Source organism: Ambystoma mexicanum, chromosome 7p (assembly GCF_040938575.1).
Source record: "Ambystoma mexicanum isolate Mex_15411 chromosome 7p, UKY_AmexF1_1, whole genome shotgun sequence".
NCBI lineage: Eukaryota > Metazoa > Chordata > Amphibia > Caudata > Ambystomatidae > Ambystoma > Ambystoma mexicanum.
In genome coordinates, this window is record NC_090939.1 from 650,336,666 (window position 1) to 650,361,671 (window position 25,006).

At 44.4% G+C, this 25,006-nt stretch overlaps 1 protein-coding gene across 1 annotated transcript in view; it reads right to left on the minus strand.

Moving 5' to 3' along the window:
- Positions 1 to 25,006, minus strand: part of AFF3 (ALF transcription elongation factor 3) — a 2,498,221-nt gene that overhangs the window by 907,119 nt on the left and 1,566,096 nt on the right. Inside the window, exon 6 of the mRNA XM_069636694.1 lies at positions 5,397 to 5,433. Coding sequence (XP_069492795.1) covers positions 5,397 to 5,433 — 37 coding nt within the window. The remainder of the gene's footprint in view (positions 1 to 5,396; positions 5,434 to 25,006) is intronic.

Sequence of the window (25,006 nt, forward strand, 5' to 3'; positions counted from 1 at the left end):
AGGCATAGGGAGTTCAAGCATCTGATTGCAATCAGAAACATGTACTATCCACAAGCAGGATCTTTATTTTATTTGTATTTATTTTTTTGAGCGTTTGTAAGGCGCTTTATACAACAGAATTGTGTTTCAATGTGCCACAGCATCTTAGCCATCACATTATACATGTTTGGCTGTAGTGATAGTATTTAATTCTGGTATGATTTATAATTCTTATCATCCAAATTGCCTATTAGATCATTTATATTCAATGCCACAATGTTGATTTTCGATCTGCTCATCGTGTTTGTCATTTCAAAATAACCTCATCCTTGCTACGATGTGTTGCATTGTTTTTGGTAGAACATATACACATCAAGAGATCTGCATACAAACTGTCTTTGTTCTAGCCATTGTATTGAAGTGATGGGAATGTGTTTCTCTTCCCACATTGCCTTGGCTAATGTGTCCAAGTGCAGATAAACCTTGATAAGAGAGGGAGAAGGCATCCTTGTTGAGTGCTTACATAGGTATTACATTATTTACCTGAGGCGGCATGTACTCACATCTTTTCCCTTGCATGTCTTGGGAGGATAGCTCAGGGGCAACGTGCTTGCCTTGGAAGCAAGACGACATGGAGCAACACAGGTTCGGTCCGCGCTTAGAAACCTCTGGGTATTAAGCACGTTATAAATAACCTAGCATATCATATCATGAGTGAACAGTGCCTGACCTGCTCCAACATAGCTTTCTAATACGCAAGTCAAACTGATGTCCTTCCACACAGGATCTCCAGTAGATCACGTGAGCCATGTCCTAGACCTGCACTGAATGTCTGAATGGACTCCTCTCCTTTCAGAGTGGTAGCGCAGGCTCCATCGCACCCTTCATGCTGTCACTGAATCACTCGGAAGAGTGTTGGCTTAAAGGCAAAGGAATGGCATCGTTTTTGGAAAGACTTAAGAGACTTTTATAGCTGTACTGATATTTGTTTTTCTCCCGTACAGGTCTCACGGTGGAAAAATATATACCGATTAGAATGTGTATTACGTTTTCAAACATTTACATTTTTTATAAGGTCAGCATGTGTTACATTTTTGTGAAATACAAATCTGTGATTTGTTTTCCTCTTTCCTTTTCAGGTATTCCCGATTCGAACTCTTTATCCACCGCCCAGTTGCGCAATCCTCCTTTTTGATTTCCAGTCTCCGCCTGTCTTTCCTTCCTCCATCTCTTGTTCTCTCCTTCTGTTTCATTGGCCTGCATACCTATTCCCATCTTTTCAATTGTTTTTAAATGTATCAATCAATGTACGTATGTGCATTTATGGTGATTTATTAAGTAAAAACCTATCAGACAAGCAACTGAGTGCGAGGCAAGAGTGGGGCATTATAAACCAAAGTGAGGCCTAGCGTAGGCTCCGCGTGGGCCCTTCCTCTTGCCGTGTATAGTGCTTAACATAACATAACATAACATAACATAACATAACATAACATAACATGAATAGAACCTAAACACTGCAAGATGACATTTTAAAAGTCAAAAAGTAGCCCATCATAATCAGCAGAGTATACTGGTAAATAAGGACACCTTAAAAGTGGAATTTGGTGAAGTATGGGACCACAACATAAACCGTGCATACATCTCCATAAGATGACAGGTTAGAGGTCCATAATGTAGCCCCTTACTATCAATGGTGTATACCAATGAGGAATTATACCTTAAAGATGGGATTTGCTAAAGGATGACACTTGCATAATTAGCTAAAAGGTAGTGTTTTACAAAAATATATATCAACTTCCTGTAAAGGGCTCATCTACATTCATAAAAGGAATTTGTTAGCAAGTGCAAAGACACAAACCATATTCACATCAAATGTCAGGTGGACATCATTGCTCGCATCAGTGAATTTGCCCCCATGGAGCGGCCGTGCATGTGTAGCTCTTGCTGCCTGGCTTCTACTTCCTTCTTCTCTTTTCCATTTTTTCCCAAAGTTGTCCCCTGCATTCACCTTTTTACACTACTTACACTTTGCTCTGTCATTTCTGCCAGTTGCCTCAGGCCCGTTGGGCCATCATGCTTTAACTAATTCTCATACCTTTTTCCACAGTATCAGAAAACGCCACCACAATCCCATTGTATCATCCCAATCTGTTAGATTTGTACGCCCCAGCCCTATTCGTGCTTCTCTCCTCCACCACCACGTTTTGCCCGGGTTTCCTTTCTTCTTCCTCCACAGACTATGGTCTGGTCTACCAGGGCTGAGGCACCATAGGTCATTTTCTCGGGCAAATTGATGGTGCCGTAAGACCACTATAGAGGGTCTTACTGCAGTGTAAAATCTTCATAACATACCGTAACATATAAATCTCCTCATTGCTTTCTGCTTGCCTGTTTTTCAGGGGGCTGGATAGAAATATTAACTGTTTCATGGCTGGATTAGCATCTAGTTTCCAGGAACTGTACACCAATGTCTCGGATGACACATCCTAGCCCATACCCTCGCACCCAGATTGCCAACTTCCACCTACCTGCAGACAGCATGGTCTCAGGTGATAGCATTCTACATCACAATTGCCCCTCAGCCTAGAACTGCAAAGCAGAACAAAATACTTGTGAAACCTCTTAAGGCTACTTTACTATTGGTCCCTCAAATGTATTATGGCACACATGATATACATGGTATTTTATGAAGTTAATTGGCTGAACATGATAATTAAAACACATAGACCTACAAGCGACATTTTGAATGGACTTGGTGAGCCATCGTTACCCTGATTTAGGCTCATCTGTAACCTGTAGAAAATGTTGAATTCTGGGATGAGTTCATCAATACCATGAGCAATTGATCAGAAATGTACATTAAGCATAAACATAGCTTATTGGGATTGGTTACAAAATAACATTTTAACTAAATGTCTAGGATTATCAACATGTGTATCCTTCTTAATTTACAAGGATATTTCTGGCTGTGAACAAAACATTGGGGTTATTAAATCACCATTAGCTAGGTCGCTATATATTAGAACGCATCTTAGCAAGTTACCCCTTGGTGTAGTCCAAAACATTGTAATAGCCAATCTTCAAACTTGGGAATATCGTTCAATAGCACAGATGAAACTGTTCAGCACTTTATGCCTACAATGGTATCCCTCTTCGAATCTGAGACCCTATCTAAAGGTATTTAAATGAGGCAGAAGCATTGTGCAAATCCAAATCTCATGCTGGCATGGTCTATGCAGTCTTTACCTATATTGCCAAAGTGTTGTTCAAGAGAAATATTCACTTTAAGTATTTTTAGATGATTGCACTGTCATTTATGGATTGGATTTTCATCTGTTTATTTTGTTTTTTAAATATTATCTCTTTCTATGGTATATTTATTTATTGAAATGGTATGTGTCCCAGTTTTATTTCTTCTACAATGCGTAAGTGCTCTTTTTTCTTATTGCTGAATAAACACTGTTGATTGATTGACATTCAAAGCATGAAACAAGATGCAAGCAACTGTGCATGAAAAAAGAATGTTGTTTTCTATATGCCTCCAACAAGAAGTAATCACTAACAATCTCTTTGTGCACACCCCCACTTCTGTACCTTGCGGCTACCCCTTACCAACTAAAAATAAAAAGATTCAAGTCTGATGTCCATGTGATTAGCTTGCACACACCCACCACCAAATCTTAACACCACCAAAATGAAAACACAATCCTTTTGTGCCTGCATGTATGCAGCCAACACAGTGACCCAAAGATGCATGCAGAACCCGACGGCTTGACAGAAAACAAATTTAAAGCAGTCGGGCTGCAACATTAGAATGGTACATTGAATGGGAATGGTTAATCAATCTGAGATGTGAATCCTCCATTACATTTTCATGCTCTCCAGCTGTTAGCGTTTGTGGCGAGGTTGATAGAAAATTGATTACTGCTTATGACATGGATCTGCAAGATGTGGTTCTCCAGGTGTTTGAGACTTTGACTCCATTAATCCCTCAACATTGACAATGCAGACTGTGGCTGATGGGCACGGTAGTCTGAAATATCTGTAGATCCAAAGATTGCAGATCCCTGACCTATAAGGCTAGACACAAATTCCATTAAAAAACATGATAGACTTATTAGTCTTTATCTTCCCAATAAGTAATGATTTCTTGATACTAGCAACTTTTTATCACTGATATACAAACTGCTGCAGGACCTATCGGAGAGGAGGTGCTAGAGACCCCCTCCCATAAACTGAATGCAGATAAGTTGTCAGGCTGATCAATAGTTCCAGTATTGCAAACATCAGAATTGTAGCATTTTCTAGGCCATAAAAGCACATTTTAGGGTGACATATATTTTTTAGGGTCAGAATGCCTTATGCAGCGGAGGGTATCTCAGGTCCTATACATATATTATGAATATCAGAAATCTAGGCTGAAAACTGAGCAAAAAATGAGTTCTGCTTAAAAGCACAGTGGTCAGCCATTTTGATTGAGACAAGGTCAGGCAGACTTAAAAACAAGCCGGAAAACAAGATGGTCGAATTTCACATAGTCATGCTGAAATAATTAAATAATTCTCTAATAGCAGTTCACTGAACGTTCACTGCTCTATGTCAGCCAAGTGAGGCATGCCCAGACATGTTTTGTAGACCTGATGAGTGGCAGTCAAGCCAACCAACCCTGGAAGGCAAAAGGGTTTGTCTTTAGTTGTCAGACCCAATCAGAATGTATTGTGCAATAAATTATTAAGTTACACCAGCTTTGGCATAGTATAAAAGGACCTGATGTTAAGAGCCAGTGTTGTTATTTTCGGATGTCTGAATAAAGATGATGTTTTGAAAATCAGTCGAGATACCTGTTCTCTGACTGCTTGCCTTTGTATCCAGCCTCTGCATGCCTGATACAGGGGTGCCAATGCCAGGGAGGGCACTGGGCCCTCCTCTTCACTATCAAAATCTCCCTCGTTGGCTTAAATGTTCATATCTATCACTGATATACAAACAGCTGCTGGACCTATCAAAATGACCCTCTTTGGCTTAAATGTTCACCTCTATCACTGTTATACAAACTGACGCTGGACCTATCAAAATGTCCCTCTTTGGTTTAAATGTTCATTGCATGTTGGGATCTTGCTATTTCAGATGTGCCCAAGGACATGGTTTACAAGTATTGCCTTTTATACAGGCAGAATTAGTCTCAGATGTTATTTGTGGTAAAGCAAATGGTCATGTCACCTCCAACCAAGGGTTCCAATATACTTCTTGCAGTGGAGAAGTGGTCACCTCATTTATTGTTACTCTAATGATCGTGCAAGATAATCCAAGATAATTTGCCCTTCACTGTACAACTTGCAAATTCAATTATTTACTTTTTTTTTATTATTTAGGGTACATACACCATTCAAGAAATGTAGCAAAGAGGCATCTCTTACTTTCACTGTTGTTCGCAGTGGCTCCATGCTGAATATCCTGCAATTAGAAAAATAGGAAAATGTATGTTTTTGTTTTCTTAACAACAGTAAACAATGATGTCCCCAATTGAGGAATATCACTTTTTCCATTTTTTTCATTAGCATGTTAGCATACCTTGCATCTGGCATATGCACACATGTAAAAAAGTACAACATAAAATAGTAAAACAAGACAGACACTTCGTGGCAGTTATATAGATAAAATCAAAAATAAATTAAAATGACTGGCTAAAATATCCAGGGATAATGAAGTGGGGAGGCCATTGGGGGAGCGTAGAGATTCAATAGAATACAAGCTAGCATGTCCATCAGTGCTATAATCAGGTGGGCATGGCGAGGGATGAAGATTTGTGGAGTTATCTTAGTTTTATGAATTATTAGGACAGGCAAATGTGAAAGTGGACAGATGAACATACACAAGCATCTGAATTACTAAAGTGCTCTGGTCAGATTCATGATGATTTGATTAGCCAGAAATAAAATAATCTGTCTGCAATATATCCAAGGGAACCAATGTGGCTGGATTTAGCCTTTAAAGCTTGGGCTGTAGAGTGAAAATAATGTCTTATCTTTCAGCAGAACCATATTACGTGATGTTGGGTCTGCGTCCCTGGTGTGCTGACCAGAGGGGACTGAATCCCTGAGTCCAGCTTAGAGACTGTTATCGTTATTCAAAATACTCTCAACGTTTCTTTATCATCATACTGGCCTGTGTGGCAGCATGTGGCTCCACAATGCCAAAAACAAGCATAAGTGTAAGTATATGTTTAACTTTTGTGCCAATGCATCTCTTGGAGTTTGGTCCCATCGTGGGATGTACCTCAGAGAGTCAAAGCTGTTTTTTGCTGGTCTCTTCAAAGCCACCAGTTAATTAGAGAGTTGGTGCATTATTTTACTTTCTTCCTGTTTTCTCCATATTCATTGCTGTATTGCTCAATCTTTTTGTTTTTCTCTTTGCCCCTGTTTCTTAATTGTCTTTGCATTTTAGTTTTGTTTGCTGGATTCTGTAGAGCCAAAGAAGCGATATTCCTCGTGCCATGCTGAACAGAATTGCTGAGTAGGTTGGTCCTCAGTGTGCTCTATCCAAACAGGTGTCCTGCTAGGCTTTGTTTCCTGGGTTGCTACTACATAAAACATCTTAGGATTTGATGAGGTCGATCATCCTTCTCTTGTAGGGAGCACTTGCATAAGGCTTGAGGCTTCACCTTCTTTTAGGGTCGGTTGCATTAACTTTTTCAGCTTGGGCTGAAGCAAATTCTCTCATACCTGTCGTTTTGCAAAATCCATCAGACATGGTTGCAGTTGGAGATGCACTTCATATACTGATGTCTAGGGGATGTTTTTGACCTGGTAATTTCTTTCAATACCTTGTATTCTCAAAGGTGATGTTCCGTAGCTCTTTCGTTTTGTTTTTAGAGATGGGGAGTCCTGTGAACAGATGAATTTCTTTTGGATGCTTATTCTCTGAGCGTCACTTTAAACATGATATTTTATGTCTGATGAGCCATTTGAGGCGATCTGTTCTTTCCAGCAATTGCCTGTTAATTGATCCTTACTTGGTACATTTTTCAGTGTCGTATATCCCATAACTGCCTGTCAATACTGATTGATCAGCGGGGAGTAGCTGCAGTCCACTTCGAAGCATGCAGTAGGAAAGGATTGTGGCAAGTTCAAGATTGTCTTCAACATACACTGCTTTGCTGTGCCTACTTGCTCTGTGGTCACCCTGGATTCCCATCTCACACCCAACCATCTTATTGAGTCCAAATCAGCTACAGCTATTTCGGTAACACCGTTTAATAGCCCAGCTCCAAATAATTTAGATGATGTAATTGGCGTCTCGACTCACTTTGCCTGCAGTCTTTGCATAATATTCATTCCAGGTTTTTTGGTCGAAATGGGATCCCCAGATCGGTGAATAATTGCATATTCACTAAAACCTTTTTTTCGGGTAGATTTTATTTCTTAAGTTACCTGGTCAGTTGCTTTCCCCAGACCATTGCCTTGGATTTTTGTTTGTTTATCTTGACTACACTAAGCACTTGTACTTATCATTTCTTGGAGAGGACATCAGCGTTGTTTATGGTTGAATGGTCTATGGTGCTTTTTAGAAAACGGTCTCGAAGATTGCTTCTGTATAGGTTGAACAGCAGAGGCACCCACAGGCAACCTTTCTTCACTCCTGTTTTTGTGAGACATTTTTCAGTTACTCTAGCTGTCAATTTATTCAATATCCCACTTCTGTGGTTGAACTGTTATCAAAGTCTTGCATGAACCTGATTAGGTGTGGTGTTATTGACTTACTCAATTATTTCCAGAATCTTTCTCTACTAGGTCAAAGGCGGAGGACTAATCCAGGAAGGTTGCATACAATGCACCTTTGTGAGACGTAGTATGTTGGTTCTGCAGATAATTCAGGACTAAGACTTAGGGGGTCATTACGAGATTCAAGGTAATGGAAAAACGCATCCGCATACCGCTCCGGCCTATTATGAGTCAACAACCCGGTATCAGCGCCACCGCTGATACCGTGCACCCCTGTACCGGCATTCAGGTGGGCACACAGCCCTTCAGGCCAGCAATACCAGGATGGCGCTAACAGGAGGACATCACAAGTCATGCGAACATGCAAATACCAGTATCATGAAGGCGGTAATAAGGGATGCCGGCATCATCAGCATCGCAAATCACCCACAAACAGCAATGTGCAGTGTTCCCAACTGCCCCAGGTGCACACAATCAGCACAGGTGGAGGCAATGGAGTCTGGCCCAGCACAAAAGGAGCACACCCACACCAAAATTATTCAACTTGCAGTTGCAATATTGGGGCTCGAGGACATGCTTGCATTGCTACACCAGCAACAACAACAACAGGCCCCACAGAGGAGACGCAGGAGGAGAAGGAGGGTGAGAGAGGGCCAGCAACCCCCACCAGTGCAGCCAGTGGTACCACGCAGGCAGCCCCCAAACCCTTGCATCAGAGCCAGTCCATTCAACCTAACCCCTGAGCAGATCCACACCCTGTACCGTTTGGACCGGGACACCATCGCCACCATTGTGGACATGATACACGATGACATTGTCAGCCTGATTGAAATACGCACCGCCATCCCCCCTCTACTTAAGGTAGTGTGTGTGCTCCACTTCCTGGCCATAGGCACCTACCAGCACACAGCGGGGCACATGCATGGCATATCACAACACTTATTTTCTCACATGCTGAACCAAGTGGTGGATGCCCTCCTGAAGCACTCAAGCAACTACATATCCCTACCACGGACTGGCCAGGAGATCATTGACATGAAAGTGGGCTTCCATGCACTGGCAGGCATGCCAAATTGTATTGGTGCACTTGACTGCACCCATGTGGAATTGGTGGTCCTGCATGCCACAGAGGTGGTGTACCGCAATCGTAAGCTATATCACTCCATCAATGTACAGGTGGTATGTCACTCCAGCAAGATCATCACACATTGTTGTGCCCGATTTCTCTGATCAACTCATGACTCAATGGTCCTGCGGAACACCACGCCACAATGCTACATGGAGCAACATGCAGGACGACGTGCCTAGCTGCTTGGTAAGTTGCATGACAGGCACATGGCATTGTAACGGGGGGAGAGATGCACACACCACCCATTGTTGTGGTGATTGCACAATGTCCATATTGCAAAACACTGTGCCCCAAAGCATCCCAAACTGAACATGACAACCAAACCCCATAGTAATGACGGAAGCTGCACACCAATTACAACATGCCTGACTTTCAACCAGCCCACATCCCACAACACGTCCACTGCACATCATCAGACCTCACCCTCCATAACACAATCCATCAACATGCTGTGAGTATGCACAATGTAAATGTACGCAGCAAAACACAACACATGACAAGCATCCATGAGTGTGCACAAATCAATCCCACCAAGGGAATACACTGCTTGTCACTGGGCCACCACCACAATAGAGCTGCATGTCACCATGGGAATAATAAGCGCTGAATGATAAATCATGCTGAGACTTGTGCCAACGCTGCTAGTAATAAAATCAAACTAATCACTACACATCACATTATGATACCAAACACAGCGGTATGCATCCACAGTGCATGAACACCAGCAAGGGAGTGGATACCATGTATCATCAGGACGACGCAACCCACACCCTTAGACCATGGGACAGCACACATTGTGGCAAGGTAAAATGTGTGCATACATCCAAATATCTGCAGGCATGTGTGATAAGTACAGGTGTCTATCAGGAATTGACTTACACATACCTTATTTTGCACCCATGCAGGTGATAGTGGCTATCCCTTGAAGACGTGGCTCCTCACCCCTGTCCGGAACCCGCAGAACAGGCACAAAGAGGACTACAATCATGCACATACCCGTACCCGTGAGGTCATCGAGCAGACCTTTGGCCTGTTGAAGGAACGTTTTCGCTGTTTTAGCCGGTCGGGTGGGGCACTCCTGTACAGGCATGAGAAGGTGGCCAAGATCATCATGGCATGTGTCATGCTGCACAACATGTGCAACCGACGGAACGTGCCTCTGCCCCCTGACATTGAACAGCAACCACCAGGTGAGGATGAAGAAGATGAACAAGATGAGGTTGCACATCATCCCGGTGGCGATGAACAGGAGGGACGTGCTGTGCGCCAGTCTGTGATAGGCCAATATTTCTAAGACACAAGGATGCAAAGGGTGCCATGAATGTGGGACTCAGGGCACTGGGTGTGGGGGTACATGGACACTATGCACTGTAAACCAATAAATCACACATACACAATAAGGAATGTCCAGTCAAGTGATTTTTTTGGTACACAACGCGTGTATCAAACAGGAAAAAGTAAAACGTGCTCAGACCCTCCACCTCACACACACCCCCTCCCCCCACAACTCCCCCATACACTCCCTCCATCTCCCCCACAACTCCCCCAAACATCCCCGTCCCCATCCCCGTCCCCCCACAACTCCCCTACACACCCCCTCCCCCTCCCCTCATAACTCACCCACACATGGCGTGCAATGTTATGCCACTCGAGTCTGCATAAGTCTGCACATGCAGGCTGACCCTGCTACTAATGTCCTGTGTCTGACTCCGGGGGTGGCATGTTGGGGCGCCGCATGGTGCACACAGACCTGCGCAGGGGGCTCGTCTGTGTGGAGCTTGACAACAACCCCGTGTGTGCATGCTCTACTGTTGGGGCAGGACGCAGAGCCTCCACGGCATCTGCAATCCTGGCAAGGACCTGCCTGACTGCCGGCAGCTCCTCACAGATCTTTAAGGTGCTCGACTCTATGGCCCCTTTCATGGCCGCAGTGTTCTCTCGGGCCATCCTCCTTGTCACATCATCATTAGAGACATATTGTTTCACTAGGCCAGTTGCTCTTGCTGGCACGCCTCCATTTGTGACAGGCTGAACTCCCCGTCCTGGACCCCTGTGGAGGTGGATGGCACGTGTGGCAAGGGGCCCAATTCAGATGGGTCCTATGTGGGGCTCCAGGCCTCTGGTTCTGCCTCTGCTCCAGACTGGGCATGCGAGGTGCCATCGGGTGAGCTAATCGGTGTGAACTGGTGTGTTTGGGTGGGGCTGGGTGTGCCACCAAATTCCACGGAGCGGTTGTCCTCCTCAGGGACACATACCTCGCCTTGGGAAAGTACCTCATTGCCACTCTGTGGCACAGTGGCAGCTCCCTCCCCTACCGCGCTGTTAGCTTCAGAGAGGGCCCCATCTGCCACCGGCTCAACAGCAGCGGATTCCACAGGTGTTGGAACTGTTGGTGTAGTGGCTGAGCTTTGACGCCCCTGTTCCCTGCCATCCTGTGGTGCCTTTGTCCTCGGTTGCTGATGTGCCTTGCCAGTGCCCTTGGACGTGGAAGGCCTGTTAGTGTCTTCCCTGGACTTGGCCCTCTTTGAAGGAGTGGTTGCCTGTGCTGCAGAGTCCTCTGCATAGCTGTCAGTATCACAGCCTGTGGGGGATCGAAAGAGGGACGGCATCAGTGATGGTTGTACATGCATCATGCATACAATGGTATTAGTGCAGTTGTACACATTTGATGACTTGCTGTCCTACAGTTGTGGCATACAGGTTGCCTGTCATATGGCGGGGTTGTTCAGGCATACATTAGGTTCACATATGTGTGAGGTGGTGTATGCTGTGTGACATGCCTTTGAGTTGTAGACTGCGTGCAGTGTGACAAATGCCGTTTCCCTGTTTGTGGTGTGTGTCTCAGGTATGGCATTGGCATGCTGCATGCATGTGGATGTGACAGTGCTGGGGACGGCATCTAGGCAGGGATGTGTCCATGTGTGTGTAATGGCCCATGCATTGCCTCATGGCATGGTCACATTGGTGGACTATCATCATACTTTGCATCACAGTGTTTTCTTTGGACACTCACCTCCATCTGCCGATGACGACGCTCCACGTTCCATATCTCCCACTCCTTCTATGGACTCCATTCCGATGGTGCTGGCGCAGGTTTCTTCCCAGTGGCTGAGTTTGATGGGTGAGTTTGAGCCACCGCGAGTAGCCAGACCCTGGCTCTGGTTAGCAGACAAGATATTGCGCACTCGGAGGCGCAAATCGTCCCTGCATTTTTTGACGTCCTTTACAGTGCGGGGGGTGGTGCCAACCGCACTGATTTTCTGGGCCACTAGCTTCCATATCTCTTTCTTTTTGAGCTGTGCAGCTCTCTTCAGGTCTGAGGCAAACACCACCTCTACATTCTCTGCCAGAGTGTCAGCCAGCATGTTAAGTTCATCCTCGGAGAACCGCACCTTCTGCTGCTGGGATGCCCCTTTCTTTATGGCCTTTGACATAGTGCTGGTGGTGTAGATGCTGAACTGAGTGTTGGTTTGAGGGTCCAGGTCCTGTATCTCGAGGATGGCAATGGATTGTGTTTTTCAAGATGGCCGCCGTGCTATTTCTCGTTCTGGCACGATGACGTTATTTCCGGTTCTGGTATTAGCGGGCCCGACCCCGTTATTTAGGGATGGACGGAGGCGGAAGAGGTGTCAGCGCTTTCCACGATGCTGCTAAAGGATGTTTTTGGGTCTTTTGCGGCAAGTCGGTACTGTTGATACCGGCATGCCGCTACGCTCGTGCACGCATACTCGTAATCGGCCGCTGTTAGCGGCGTCAGTGCTACCCAGACCCAGTATTTCCTCCATGCCGGTAAAAACTGATTTTTACTGCAAATCTCGTAATGACCCCTTAGTAAGTATTGAAAAGGCCTTTCTGAAATCTGCTGACAAACTGTCCTGTGGACTTTCTTTTTAATGTTGGCTATTAGGTGGTGCTTAAGTACCACCTATAGGCCAAAAGTATTCCACTGTAGTACAGATAGGGGAGCGATGGGCTGTGAGGAGGGACACACAGTGGGCCTCATTCCGAGATTGGAGGTAGTCATGGCGCTATTAGCGCTATGATTGCCTCCGATAACGGTCCCGAGTCCGCCCTGGTTCAATGGGGACTTACCGGTCTAGTCCGACCTTTGCGGGACCGGTAAGTCCCCATTGAAAAAGGCAATCCTCCTTCCCATTTGAGCCCCCATAGGGCTCAATGGGAATGGGGAGGGAGCTAATAATGGTACCGCAATTTGCGGTGCCGTTATTGGCTCTGATTTCCCTTAGTGGGTCCCGTACTTAACGCCTGGTAAAACCAGGCGTTAAGGAAGGGACCCGCTAAGGGAACACATAGTAGGGCGCAAAGGGATTACTGGCACCAATGTCCTTAACGGTGGCCGGTATCCCTTTGCGCCCTAATCGGAATGAGGCCCAGTTTGTGGTTGCTGTTTGACTATTTACCAGCACAATGACTGCCCATGGCCATGCTAATCTCTAAGGCCATTCCTATCCACTACCTGCCACCCTGCCCAAAACACATCCTCTTGGGAACTCTTTGATCTAGCTACATCAAGCAGTAACATCCCACGGTGTTCTTCCTATGGCATATCAGTGTTATTTGTAAGCAGGTTTCTGAAAGTTAATGGCTTAACTGAAATTGAACATTCACTCTTGGTAAAATAAAGACATCTTTACTAACTTTGCCTTAAGCTACAATGTGTGCCCTTCCAATTGTTCCTTGCACCAATGTCCTGTTAAAAACAAGTAGTTGTACAGCCAACAGTTTTTGGTTTGTGCATCTGTATTAGACCGGCATTTAACAGGCACTTTCCAGCTGTTTCCCTCTTATGGCCAGATAGTTCCATTGTGGTAGTGGACCATTGTGGTAGGCTGGCAAATGCCTATCCCATGCCTCTACAAAAGCCAAAACTGATGGCACTGCCAATGCTTGTTTATAAATGGGGACAGTTACACTGTTAAATCATGATATTGGGATATGGCATTCATATACTCAAGGTATCGTTTTTGGAGGACTGACACCCACTGTTTCAAAATGGCAAAATGTCTTTTGTAAACATCCAACAGATCAATTAGGTATGCAAGCAACACAAGCAATTCCTGATTCTGAAGTCTCAATCCTCCTCCAGAACATTACCCGGTGTAAGTGAGGTTTTCCCAAAAATTCAGAATTAAAGAATAAAAGCAGAAGTCAAAAAGGAGAGAATAGATGGAGCAAAGATGCCACTGCATCCCGAAGAACAGCCACCTATATTGGAGTCGGCTTTAAATTATAAAAAATCTCCCCCCCCCCGTTGTCTCCCAGGAGAGAAAAACAACCACAGGACGCCATCACCGGATCTAACGACCCATCCCCACCACCAAAACATAAACCCAAAATCTAGAGCCCATAATTTACCAAATCCTGAGTCCTTTCCAAAATAAAATAACTATTCCTAAAAGACATGTCTTCTGCCTATTGTTGTTGGTTGCTAACTACCAGCCCACTGTTTAAAATTGTTGTCTTCTAGTTGCTTAGAATGTCATATTATGATCCCTATCAGCCAAATACTGTGCATTGTTGGACACCACCAGCCCATTATGTCATTTTGTGGTCTCTACCGGCCTATTATTTATGTTTTTGCTTCCTACCAATTAACAGGTTTGCACTGCTGGCTACTGGTTCCGACCAATCATCAGGTTTGCACTGTTAGCTGCAACCAATCATCAGGTTTGCACTGTTGGCTGCTGGTTATAACACGCTTAATACCCACAGGTTTCTAAGCACGGACCCGGGGATGGAACCTGTGTTGCTCTGCTTCATCTTGCTTCCAAGGCGAGCGCGTTGCCCCTGAGCTATCACTGGTAACTGATTACTCCATTGTCATGCTGTTACACATCCTCATCTTTCTTCTGTCCACCCCCTCTCTGCCCCTCACTTGGAACACTGGACATCCCCCATGAAGGTCCGCCCCCCGTGCCCTCTCACTCACTTCACTCAACCCATCCTGATCCTTCCTTCACCTCGTAAGCTACAATTTGGTCACTGCCATCACACCCATTTCAATTTCATCTACTTCTGTAGGTGCCTTCCTGCCTCATTACCTCCTGCTTCACCCGCCTCCTTTCCTGTCATTGATCTTACTGTTTGATTCTGGAATACATGCTAAGATCTGAAATAGATATGTTGTATGCATTTTTGTAAGATATTTGATTTAGAGAATATATGAATAAGAATAGCAATTGATGATTGAATGAATGAGTATGAGTGTAGCTTGTTGTAGAGTTCAAAAGTAGTGATGTTTTACAGTTCTTTTCTTTGTCATAAACATTGTTGTGTATGATGGTTGTAAGAAATACATTTAGGGTGTAAACACTTTAAGAGCAGTGAACACTGATTTTTAATGTGACATTTGTAAGCTCTTTATATATGGCATTTGATAATTTAATACATTCACGTAAAACTGATGTAGGAGGTGCATTTATTTATACATACGGGTTGTTTAGTTTGAAGATGAAGTAAATACCAGGGTTACCCGTATGTATTGTCCCTGGGGTCTCTATCTATTATATTGGGGGATTCTGGAATGCTCAATCTCAATGCAACAAGGCGCTCTTCATCACTTACCACTTAAACTCCCCCTCACCCAAGATTTTGCTAATGGCTTCATTGAAAAATGCATTCCCCCCATGATAACCATTAAACACCAACACCACCACTTTCTCACCCCCCTGTACATCAAGAAATGGTGGTGAGGTCAGGGATGTCATTTGGGGGTTGCCAGGGGAAGCAGCTGCTACCCATAGCCCTCCCTCTGCTACCCCTAGGCCTGTCCTTGCGACCCCCGGCCCCCTGGACAAAGAGGCAGTGCCAAAAGCAGAAATCTGTGTTGCACCTAAAAAGGGCAGTTGTAAATGCAGCTAAATGTGCCACAGCGTTTTTCACCACCTGGAATCTAGATCTCTTTAGCTGGAGAAATAACAGTGATGCAGGAAAAACCATGAAGCCGCCATCACTAACAGGCTGGCAGTCCATCAGTGAAGAATGCCTGAATGTTTGGGTTCAGAGGCGGGGCTGTCTGTGCAGCTCATTCCCAGTACTGTAGCAACAGGAAGGGTATGGGGGCTAGGCCTAGCTAGCTGGGAATGGATAAGGGCAGCCTGCAGTACTCTCTGACAGCACAGCATTAAGGCAACTCTCATCAGTGTTTTTCATTATCTGATTTGCATATCCAGTGAACCACTGTCCTGTGATGAGAGGGTTGTGCCCCAGTGGATTCTGCCCCCAATCCTGCCTGGGCACTGTGTGAGCTGACTCATATCTGCCAGACCTGCATCAGGGGCACACTGTATATAGACGCAAGGTGAGATCATTCATTTACATGAAGTTGCACTCTGCCTTTGAAGTAAACCATCTGTTGCTTCCACAAACATAGAAAATATAGCTCATGGGCAACACACTTGCTCTGGGAACAAGAGGGTGCAGTGCAACATGGGCTCAGTTCCTTTTCCAGTGCTTAGGAGCTGGAAGAGGCTGGTATTAAGCAACATATAAAGGACCAAAGAGAATAATAAAATTGCCCATTTCTAGCTTTACATTTTAAAATAATAAAACAAACTGCATTTGCTGTGACCTGCAACACATCCTTCCCCTGAATCTCGCATATAACAAAAAAACTGTGGGTTACTAACCAAATAAGCAAAACAGAAAGGTGATAGCTGGAAGGTTTCAAATCATTCATAGCCACTGGCACAGCTCTGTGTTTGAGGTGTATGTTTGTGACTCATTGTCAAGGAGGCTGGTACTGGAGACTTAAGATGTTGTACTAGTGACTTACAGAAGTTGGAAGAGAGTGTTTGAGACATAGGCCCTCATTACGATACTGGCGCTAAACCATGGTGCTATTAGCAGCATGGTTGGTGCCGGTATTGTAACAAGTCCGCCAATGTTCAATGGGGAATTACCACCCTATTGCAAGGTTGGCGGGGCGGTAATTCCCCATTGAACATTGGCTCTTCCCCATTCCTATTTTTGCCCCATAGGGCTCAATGGGACTGGGGAAGGCGCTAAGTACGGGACCGCAAATTGCGGTACCGTACTTAGCACCAAGGTCCCTTTGCGGGTCCCTACTTTAACAGCTGGTCTAGACCAGCCGTTCAGGTCGGGTCCCGCAAAGGGACCTCGTAGTAAGGCGCTAATGGGTTAACGGCACCGCAGCCTTTTACGGCGCCGTTAACCCATTAGCGCCAGGGTCGTAATGAGGCCCATAATGTGCTGTAGGAGAGTTGAAATGCATTAAATGCAGATATAAGATGTTTGAGGAGGGTAAGTTAGACTCACACTGTTGTGGGTACTGGTGCTTAAGTTGCTAGTTTGCTTGAGGTTGATGGTGTTGGAGAATGCTGGGGACTTAAGTTGCTGGAGGGTGGCAATTTGTGAACATAAAGGTGTTGGAGGAAGGCATTGGAGGTGCAAGGTATTGGAGTGCAGGAGTGGGTGCCAGGCATTTAAAGCTGTTGACGAAGGGCCCGTAGTGACTCGCAGTGAATTGTGGGGTGCCCGTGGTGAAAATGGTTGGGGAATATTCAGGCTCTAGGTGACTGGCGGGAGTGGGTTGCTGGGAAATGGTTCAAAGTGCACTATTGGCAAGAAAATCCCTGCACGTGTTGTCCAAGTGTAAAAGCATGAGGTGATACAGCCTCTGATTGTCTTCTGGTCAGACTTGTATTGGTCAGTTGTTGTTTCCAGTCTGTGGCCAGACACTTGGCTGGCACTGGATGTCTGTCCTTTGGGGTTTAGGCCGCTTCAAGATGCTCTGTCTGTTTACAGGTTTGCCCGAGTGATGTACAATTGCCCAGGTTGTTGTTTTGGATGTCTGCTTATGTTCACAGTAATTTGGTAATACGGGCCTATACACACTGCTATTAATGCTACACATGGTGATCCATTCTTGCATGAAATGTATATCATATCACAGTGATATCGTAACCATATTTATCTTAGTGTACCGAGGAGCAACGCTATGGGATTCCAGTTCCTGTTTTGGCAAGGAGTGAAAGGTTGTGTGCCATCACTTCCTGTGATGTCACTTGTGGGTGGGGTCAAATGACATCACTCCCTGTGATGTCATCAGATGTGAAGAAACGTGTGATGTCACTTCCGCTATCCTTGGCAGTGAAATGAAGTCCCTGGGTGGGGTTAATTTCTTGATCAGATAACCTACCCAATCAGTCCCTCTTTCCCTTCCAATTTAACACCCAATTCATTTGAGCACATTACTACCCAACATCTTTCACCAAATCCTTTAGTTTCACCCACAAATGCTCGCTTCACAGCACTCTTGATCTCTTTTTTCATGACAATGACCTCCTCCAGGAATCTATTGTTAATTTTAATGTTAAAGGGTACTTGTACCATGCACTATCACCACCGGAGTGGTCCAGAGGCGCTCTGGCAGTTCTGAAAAAGGAGGGTGTGAGAAAAAAGGGGAGGTTGAGGGGAGGGGTAGTAGAGTATAGAGGGAATAGGAAAGTGAGAGTTGTGATGTCCTGTTGGCAGCTTCAGTTCGGTTTGTACCGTTCGCTAAGCTTAGGTGTGGTCTTTGGGTTGGTGCGATTCCCATGTGAAGTTGTGCCAGGTTATGTGCTGTTTGTATGTTGTTGTGGTGTGGTGAAGTACGTGCAGATTGCTGTGCAGAGATGTGGTTGTGTGAGTTTCTGTAGGAGAGGTGTACATGGAAAATTGAGGTTTTAGATTTGGGGTAGCAGGGTTTTTTCTTACTTCTTTGCTTTGGCTTTCTGCACTCTCTTTCCCATGGTTATTCTTGCCTCTTTGCTATGGGTTTCTGTGCTCAACATTTATGACCATCCTGTGTGTTTTGATATTGTTTGGCAGCCCAGTTGGCAGGCCTGTTGCGGTGTGGCAGTTTATCTCTGTAGGATTCTAATGGTATGTGGACACGGTTGACACAGCCGTGGCCCCCTTCGCCCCAGGGTTATGGAACGGTTGGGTTAGTGGGATTGTGGTCTCTCCCTGGCCGTCTGATGGGGATTTATGTTTCCTAGTCGTTTCCTTCTGGTCCAGGATTAAAGATGCACATTTTTAGTCATTTTCTGAATTCGAGGTGATCCTTTGTTTTGCGTATGTTTTTTGGTAGGCCATTCCAAGTTTTTGCTGCCAGGTGAGAAAAGGGTGATCCTCCAAATGTTCTTTTATTGTATGCTTTTGATTCTAGACAAATGTCATTGCTTGATCTGAGTGGTCTTGTCAGATGGTACATGGTTATTTTCTCATTTAGGAACTCTGCTCCTTGGCCGTTGGGTGGCTCTGTGAGTTATGCACATCGTTTTGAACCTTATTTGTTGTTTTATCTGTACTGGTGTAGCATTTTCAGCGCTGGGGTAATGTGTTCCCTTCATGGTAGTTTGAGCAGGAGACTGGCCGCTGCATTTTGGATGTCCTGAAGTTTCTTTAATAGGCGTTTCAGCATGCCTAGGTATAGGCTGTTGGCGTAGTCTACTCTGGACATGATGAGTGTGATGATGGTGAGTGTTTTGTGCGTGAAGGAGAAGAATGGTATGAACCTTTTTACTGTGTGCAGGAGGAAAACACATTTCTTGATTATAGCGTTTACTTGAGACTCAAGTGTTAGTTTGTTGTTCTTCAATACTCCAAGGTTCTTTACTATCGTTGAGGTGTCAGTGCTATTCCTAGTTCTGTGGGCCATGGGATGAAGTTATTATTTCTGTTTTGCACAGGTTAAGTTTGAGTCTGTTAGTGTTCAACCAACTGTAGAGTTCTTCTAGGCAGCCTTCCAGCTTTGTGTTTTCTTCATGTGTGTCGTGTATTTTGTATATGAGCTGCGTGTCATCAGCGTAGTAGTAGCCTGGGAGGCCATGTCTTTTAATGAGCTTGATTAATGAAGCAGGTATATGCTGAAGAGCAGTGGAGATAGGGAGGATCCTTGTGGTGTTCCACGGGTGGATTCCCTTGTAGTGGATTTGAAAGGTTTGAAACAGATGGTTTCTGTTCTATCTGTTAGGAAAGATTTAATCCAGAGTAAGGCTGGGTCAGTGATTCCTATTTCTTCCAATCTCATGATGAGGATGTCATGCGTGACTGTGTCAAATGCTGCAGAGAGATCCAGAAGTATTAGTGCTTCGCTTATGTCTGAGTCTGCATTAGCCTTTAGATCACCCCAGGTGGGGAGCACTGCCGCTTCCGTTCCTCTCATTGGTCTGAAGCCTACGTGTGCCTTGTCCAGCAGAAGGCGTTCTTCTATGTATTCTTGTTTTATTCTATAGACGTATGTTTCAAGTACTCTCGCTGGGTAGGGGATGCTTGAGATGGGTCTGTAGTTGGAGAGGTCTTCCACGTAGCCTGCTGTCTCCTTAATGTATGCTGATTTAAATGATCTCAGTACTTTGCCTGTCAAGAGTGATTAGTTGAAAAGGTTTCTGTAGTATTCTATGGGTGTTCCTTGTGTGAGGATGTATTTGTGTATGTCTGGAGGGCCAGGGGTCCATAGGTGAGCCTGTTTGTGACTATTTCTAACAAGATTGATGGAAGTCTCTGATGATATTTGAGGGAAGCTTCAGAGTTTGTTCTGATGATCCTCAGCTGGCTGGGTTTGCATGATGTGGTTGGTGATGTGGCTGGTTGGTCTGCTTTGCATGATTTGGTGAACAGTGCTGATTTTGTTTTTGAAGTGGTCTGTGAGGTCATTGTATAATTTCAGTCATGGTATAGGTGTGTTACTCCAGCCAGGTGAGTTTCTTAATTCGTTTATGATGTTAAACAGTTCCTTTTGAGTGTTGGCGGCTTTGGTGATTCGGTTGTCTGAGTATGTCTTTTTGGCTTTGTGTATTTCATTTTTTGTACGTATGGATTTGTCTTTGGAATCATAACTTCTTCGCCTAATCATGTTTTTTCTCCTCCATTCTAATCCAAGCTTCCTGTTTTTCCTTTTCATGGCGCTGAGTATCAGGGTAAACCCTTTTGCTGTAGCTCTTTTGCGCAATGGAGTTTAAGGTTTTTCCTTGGCGATCTCGTCAATAGTTCTGGGGATCCATTTGTGAAGGAGTTTTGTTTTTCTCTCGAGATCAACTTCATTCAGAGTCGTTGTCAGTGGTTTGTTGATTTCTACTTGTTCTACTAAGTTGCTTGCGTTGATGGTCCTCCATTTTCTTTTCATGAAAGTTGATAGTTTGTCAGGTTGTTTGGCTGTTGTCGTGGGTAGAGTAATCATGAAAGGGATGCTGAGGTGGTTGCTCCAGATGATCTTTATAGGTGGCGCTATGGTGATGAGGTTATTGTTGGCAAAGATTACGTCCAGCGTATTTTCCGCTGTGTGAGTTGCCCCTTTGACTAGCTGGTGTAGTTTCATTGTCTTCAGTTGTTTAGCTAGGGATTTTTGTGAGTTATTGGTTTCTTCATCAAACCAGATGTTGAAGTCTCCCAGGATTATCAGGTGTTCTTGCTCGATGGCTAGGTTGGGATGGCTTCAGTGAAGGCATCCACAAATGTTGCATCCTATATTGGTGGTCTGTATATCAGAACAAATTTGAGGTTTGTTTTGGGGTTTGCTTTTGGATAAAAGATTAGGGATTTAAAGTTTTTGATGTTCAGTGGTTCATCTGTTTTAATTTTGAGGTGTTCCATTTGTGCTGACACAAGTCCTCTGCCTCTTTTGTTTTTCCTGTTTGATTGTGAGCACTTGAAATCATCGGGGAGGCAGTTATGGAGTGTCATTTTGTAGTTGTCGTCTAGCCATGTTTTGGTTATGAATAAGATGTCGATACCCCAGTCGTACACAAGAGGTTGTAAATGTCTGTGGCATGTTTGGACCTTGACCAATTGCTGATTAGGTTGCATTGGATCTTTTCGACATGGATAGGTTTGTTTTTTAGTCCTTGTTTTGTCTTGTGGTTGTTCTGTTCGAGCGCTTGTGTGTGGTTGTCGCAAATTGATTGGTGGTCCGTGGAATCTACTTCATCATTGAAATGACCTGTTAGATTGATTGTTGGGTTGATGAGTTCTTCTATGTTGTGATGTGGTTGCTGACAGTGTCTTTGTGTTTTTGTGATATAAGCTGTGAGGACATTGGTTTTGTTCCTTTACATCTCAGATCTTCTCTTCTCTTTATGTGGGGTTCCAATAGGTTCTCAGCGTGCTTGGATATGTCAGTGGCATTAAGGTGTTGAGGTGCGGAGGCAGTTGCGAGGTACAGTGTTAAATATAGGGATTTTTCTCTTCTCATGATGTTTGTGGTGTTGGCTGTAGTGTTTGTAGGGGTGTGTTCTGTATTTGTGGTGGTTTCTGCTGGAAGAGGATGTTTCAACCATACCCATCAGGACTTCATCCTCACAAACGTGTCTAATCCCCCTGACTTCAATTACACTCTACTCTTACTGACCACTTTCTGGTATCCATCATGAAGTAACACATAGTGACAGCCAGGGGTGTTGCTAGGTCTGGAAAAGATCTGGGGCTATGCTGATGTCGGGACTGTTGGGACTCTGGGCTAGCTAGCCTTTTAGTTGTAGCCCCTGAGCTTCTATACAGAGCTAAAACCAACAGACCCCTGACTATAGCCCCCACAGCCCCTAGCTATGCCTCTGGTGACAGCAATGCACTTATCCTCATCTGTCTCTCTTCCACACTCAAATCCCAACCATCACCAGTGATCTCCTCCCTTTGGATCACTACGTCCTTCATTTCACTTTTACTGTTCCTTCTCTACTCCAACGGCAACCTCCCCTCTCATAACACCAGACACAAATGAAATCCTGAGTTCTTGGCTTTCTACCTCAGCTAACTAAAGCCCCCACAAAACCGTATCCCACCTCTTACCCACCAAATTGAACATGCCTTCTACATCTTCAATCTGGTGCCAAAACAATGAACTTATGGCCCTTTAGTAACGTGCATGCAATGGATGGGTTCACAGAATAACTCTGAGTCCAAATAACTGAACCAATTTAGGAGGGTGGCAAAGTACTGTTTTACTATCAATGATCTAAAACAGCGAGTTACTACAGACATCAATGGACGCTTCTTCAATTTCTCTTAGCAATCTGTTCACAAAACCTAGACTTTATACTAAACTAACGTCAGAGGTGATGTCATACTATGTGGCAAATAATTAAAAACCTACTAGGGTTTGTGATAGGCTTAAGGAGAGCATCTAAGTATCCATTACATAGGAACTAGGATTGTGATTGGCTGCCCACTGTCAGGTGGACAATATATGCCTACCTCTAAAAGATGTCATCCTTAAAATCATTAAGTACGCGGTTTTCAGTTGGTCTTCAAACTATAAGGTCCTTCATTATACAGACCTCTACAATTGGTTGGCATGCTTGTGCCATGTCTGAAACATTCGGTTCACTTAGCAGCACGTAAGCCCAGACCCAGGTGCAAGGAGGCAGGCCTGATTCTATCTCCCCATCCAATTAGCCCAACATCTCTCATCACCCAAGCCTTCTGCCATGAAGATTGTCTTTGAACTTGGCCTTGCAAAGTATCCTTGTCTCCGGGAATACATGGGAGTGCGAGAACTCACTATTGTTGTTCCAGGACTCCAAGTTCGACTCTATTTTCATCCTTGGCTCAAGTGAAAGGAGACCACGATTTGGTCCATTTTGCAGGTTTTAAATATCTTAAATGAATAAAACTTGGCACTCTTGGTGTTCTTTCTTTGCACCTTAACAAGAGATGATTCATCCTTTGCACGTTCACTCCTTTCAAGAATAGATAACCGACCTTGGCTGCTTCAGTTTTGATAGCAGGCCAGACAGCCTTGACCTGCAGCTCCACAATGTCAGCTTATTCTTTCTGCGTCACAATTCTCCCTTTCTTCATTATGGGTCCTGGTGTACTAAAATTCATGATACCGATGTTCCTTTCTATATAGTGGCAACTTCGCCTGCATTCTATTCACTACATATAGCCAGCTTCTATGATGACTTAGTCTACCTTGCGTTTCAGCGTCTGTGCAATTATTGATCGGTTGACTCTCTGCAGCACTTTTTTCGTATTTTAAAAGTTCACTTGTCTCTTTCGATCAATCAATCAATCAATCAATCAATCAATCAATCAGTTATTTATCTTGCGCGCTTTCACCCAATGCACCATGGTGTTTAAAATAACCGGTAACAAAACAGATGTAAGAAATCAAAGGTAAATGTGAGGCAGAATTTATCTGAAAAGGAAAGTTTTCAAATTTAGTTTGAAAGATATGAAATCCTCAATTTTCCTCAACCTTTCCGACAATGAATTCCAAAGCCTAGGCCCTGCAACTGAGAAAGCATGGCCTCCCAATCGTTCTTTCTTATATTTAGGAATTCGTAACAAAGCTGCATTTAGGATCTCAGAGAGCGAGCTGAGAGATATCTGTTCAGTTTATCTTGGATGGCTAAGCATCCCTTCCCACCTAAGGCACGGTGCATAATACACAGTGCCTTGAATTTTACTCGAGCTTCAATCGGAAGCCAGTGGACAGATTGTCTGGCATTAGTTACTCCTGTTCCAACAGGTATGTGTGTAACCAAATGCACTGCAGCGTTTTGTAGCACTTGTAGGCGCTGGATGAGGAAAGAAGGCTGCGCCAAGTAGATGGCGATACAGTAGTCCAAACTCCCATTTACACAAGCTGCCACAATGTGAGCATGAAATTTGCCTGGAATAAAGGGGAGAACCTTTTTTAGTTGTTTGAGCTTAACAAAGCCTGCACCATTACCGAGTTAATTTGCACCTTAATCCCAGAATAGGTCAAAATGACTGTATCCAAATTACCGACCCCACCAAAAGACCTAAAACGCATATCACAAAAAGTTCGAACTACCAAAAGTTTGAACTTTTTGTGGTATTGTTTTGTTTTGGTGGGGTCAGTAAAAAAAATAAACAGAAAGGCTGTGGAGCTCCGGGGTTCACTATACAGTATAGTGAGCAGAGGTTGCAGGGGACACCCCCGCAGCTCTCCCGATCTAAAGTACAAAAAAAAGAAAAGGACCCTGCGGCGCCAGTTCCCGATCAAGGAAGTAAAAGGGAACCAGTGCCACAGGAACACAGCGCGTCGGAAGGAAAGGTAAATAGGGCTGTGGGGTGTGTTGGGGGTGGGGGTGTGTTGGATGTTTGCATAGGTGTGTGTGTTTGGGGTTGTTTTAACATGGATGTCCGCATGGGAAATGTACAAGCATTTTTGTATTGCGTACATTTC